Below are 1,266 nucleotides of genomic sequence, written 5' to 3'. Positions count from 1 at the left end.
GTATGAATATAATATACAAGTTTCACTTTTTAAATGGAATTACTGAAATAAATCTACTTTTTCATGATATTCTAATTTTATGACCAGCACCTGTATGGCTAGCTTGCTCCATGTCGCTTGTTGCCTCATTATATTTTGCCTAAATTCGCCAACAAATTGTGCCAATGATTCACTTCCTTATAAATCTCTGAATAAGGTAGTAAAGAGTTGAAGTAGTTTCAGTACTTTCAGAACTTCAGACATCACTAATCAGGTTTTTTTATACATGCATCAGAGTGTCAGCTTTACACGGTCCATCACTATCACACAGAAATTCAAAGATGCAGCAACTGACCTGAATCAGGTCCAAAATGCCGAGCTCACTCTCAGACGAGTCCACACAGAAGACGAAGTAGAGGGTGGCATAGTGTCGGTAAATCAACTTGTAGTCTGAGCCACCAATGAGACTGAAACAGATTCAAATCAAAATAATAAAAAAATGCAGGAATCACTTTTTGCTGAGTGCTCTGGGTAGGCAAAAATAAACAATACAGTCGGGGTTTGTTCAAATAAAACTTATTTAGGTGTAAAGTTCAGAAATAGATCAGACTTTTGTGCTTTTGCTGCCATCTAATGTTTGGAGCCTGCAGAAGCAGAGAGCTGCTGGTTCATCGAAGCCACCAAAAAATTACAAAATACCTGAAGTTAATGCAAGATCATCTTTGATGTTTTTATGATATTAAAACACAAACCAGATGTTGATAAAAAAAATAAATTAATTAATTAAAAATACATGGAATTAAATAAAACACGACTTGCCTTCCACCCTCCAAGAAGTTACAAACATTGTCGTCTCTCTTYGACACCAGATGGAAAGTCTCGCGAATTATCTGCTGCTGCATGTCCTCTGCCTGCAAGAACACGTTAGAAACTGAGTGCAGAACAGGTCAGGGTACGTTTCATCTTTCTTACTGAATAAAATCAGGAAAACCAAGTATTTTGAAGGCCAAGTGTCTAATCAAAACGTTACAAAGTGGACACTAAATTACCACAAGGTGACTACAGAAACACGGAATATCCTCCTTTCTCAAATACCAGAAATCAATCTAAAGAAGTGGATTTTGCATATGTCCCCTTTAAGATGACTTTTTTATGAGCAACTCTGTGACACCAATGATCAGTAGCTGGAGATTTTATGGAGTTGTCTGATCGGACACACATAAGGTTAGACAACAAAAAAAACTAATTATCACATCAACATAGAAAGTGAGTGGAATATTTGAGCCT

The 1,266-nt window shown here is 36.6% G+C and overlaps 1 protein-coding gene across 1 annotated transcript in view; it reads right to left on the bottom strand.

Moving 5' to 3' along the window:
* The window catches only part of ap3s2 (adaptor related protein complex 3 subunit sigma 2), a gene marked incomplete at its 5' end in the record, with an annotated part of 10,393 nt that extends 9,503 nt beyond the window's left edge, over positions 1–890 (bottom strand). The window contains 2 exon segments of the mRNA XM_014015562.1: positions 335–446; positions 799–890. Of these exon segments, the coding sequence (XP_013871016.1) occupies positions 335–446; positions 799–890 (204 nt within the window).
* Between the last annotated feature and the right edge of the window lie 376 nt (positions 891–1,266).

This window comes from Austrofundulus limnaeus, unplaced genomic scaffold (genome assembly GCF_001266775.1).
Source record: "Austrofundulus limnaeus strain Quisiro unplaced genomic scaffold, Austrofundulus_limnaeus-1.0 Scaffold131, whole genome shotgun sequence".
NCBI lineage: Eukaryota > Metazoa > Chordata > Actinopteri > Cyprinodontiformes > Rivulidae > Austrofundulus > Austrofundulus limnaeus.
The sequence above is the reverse complement of the archived record's forward strand: the minus strand, read 5'-3'. Positions and strand labels throughout refer to the sequence as shown.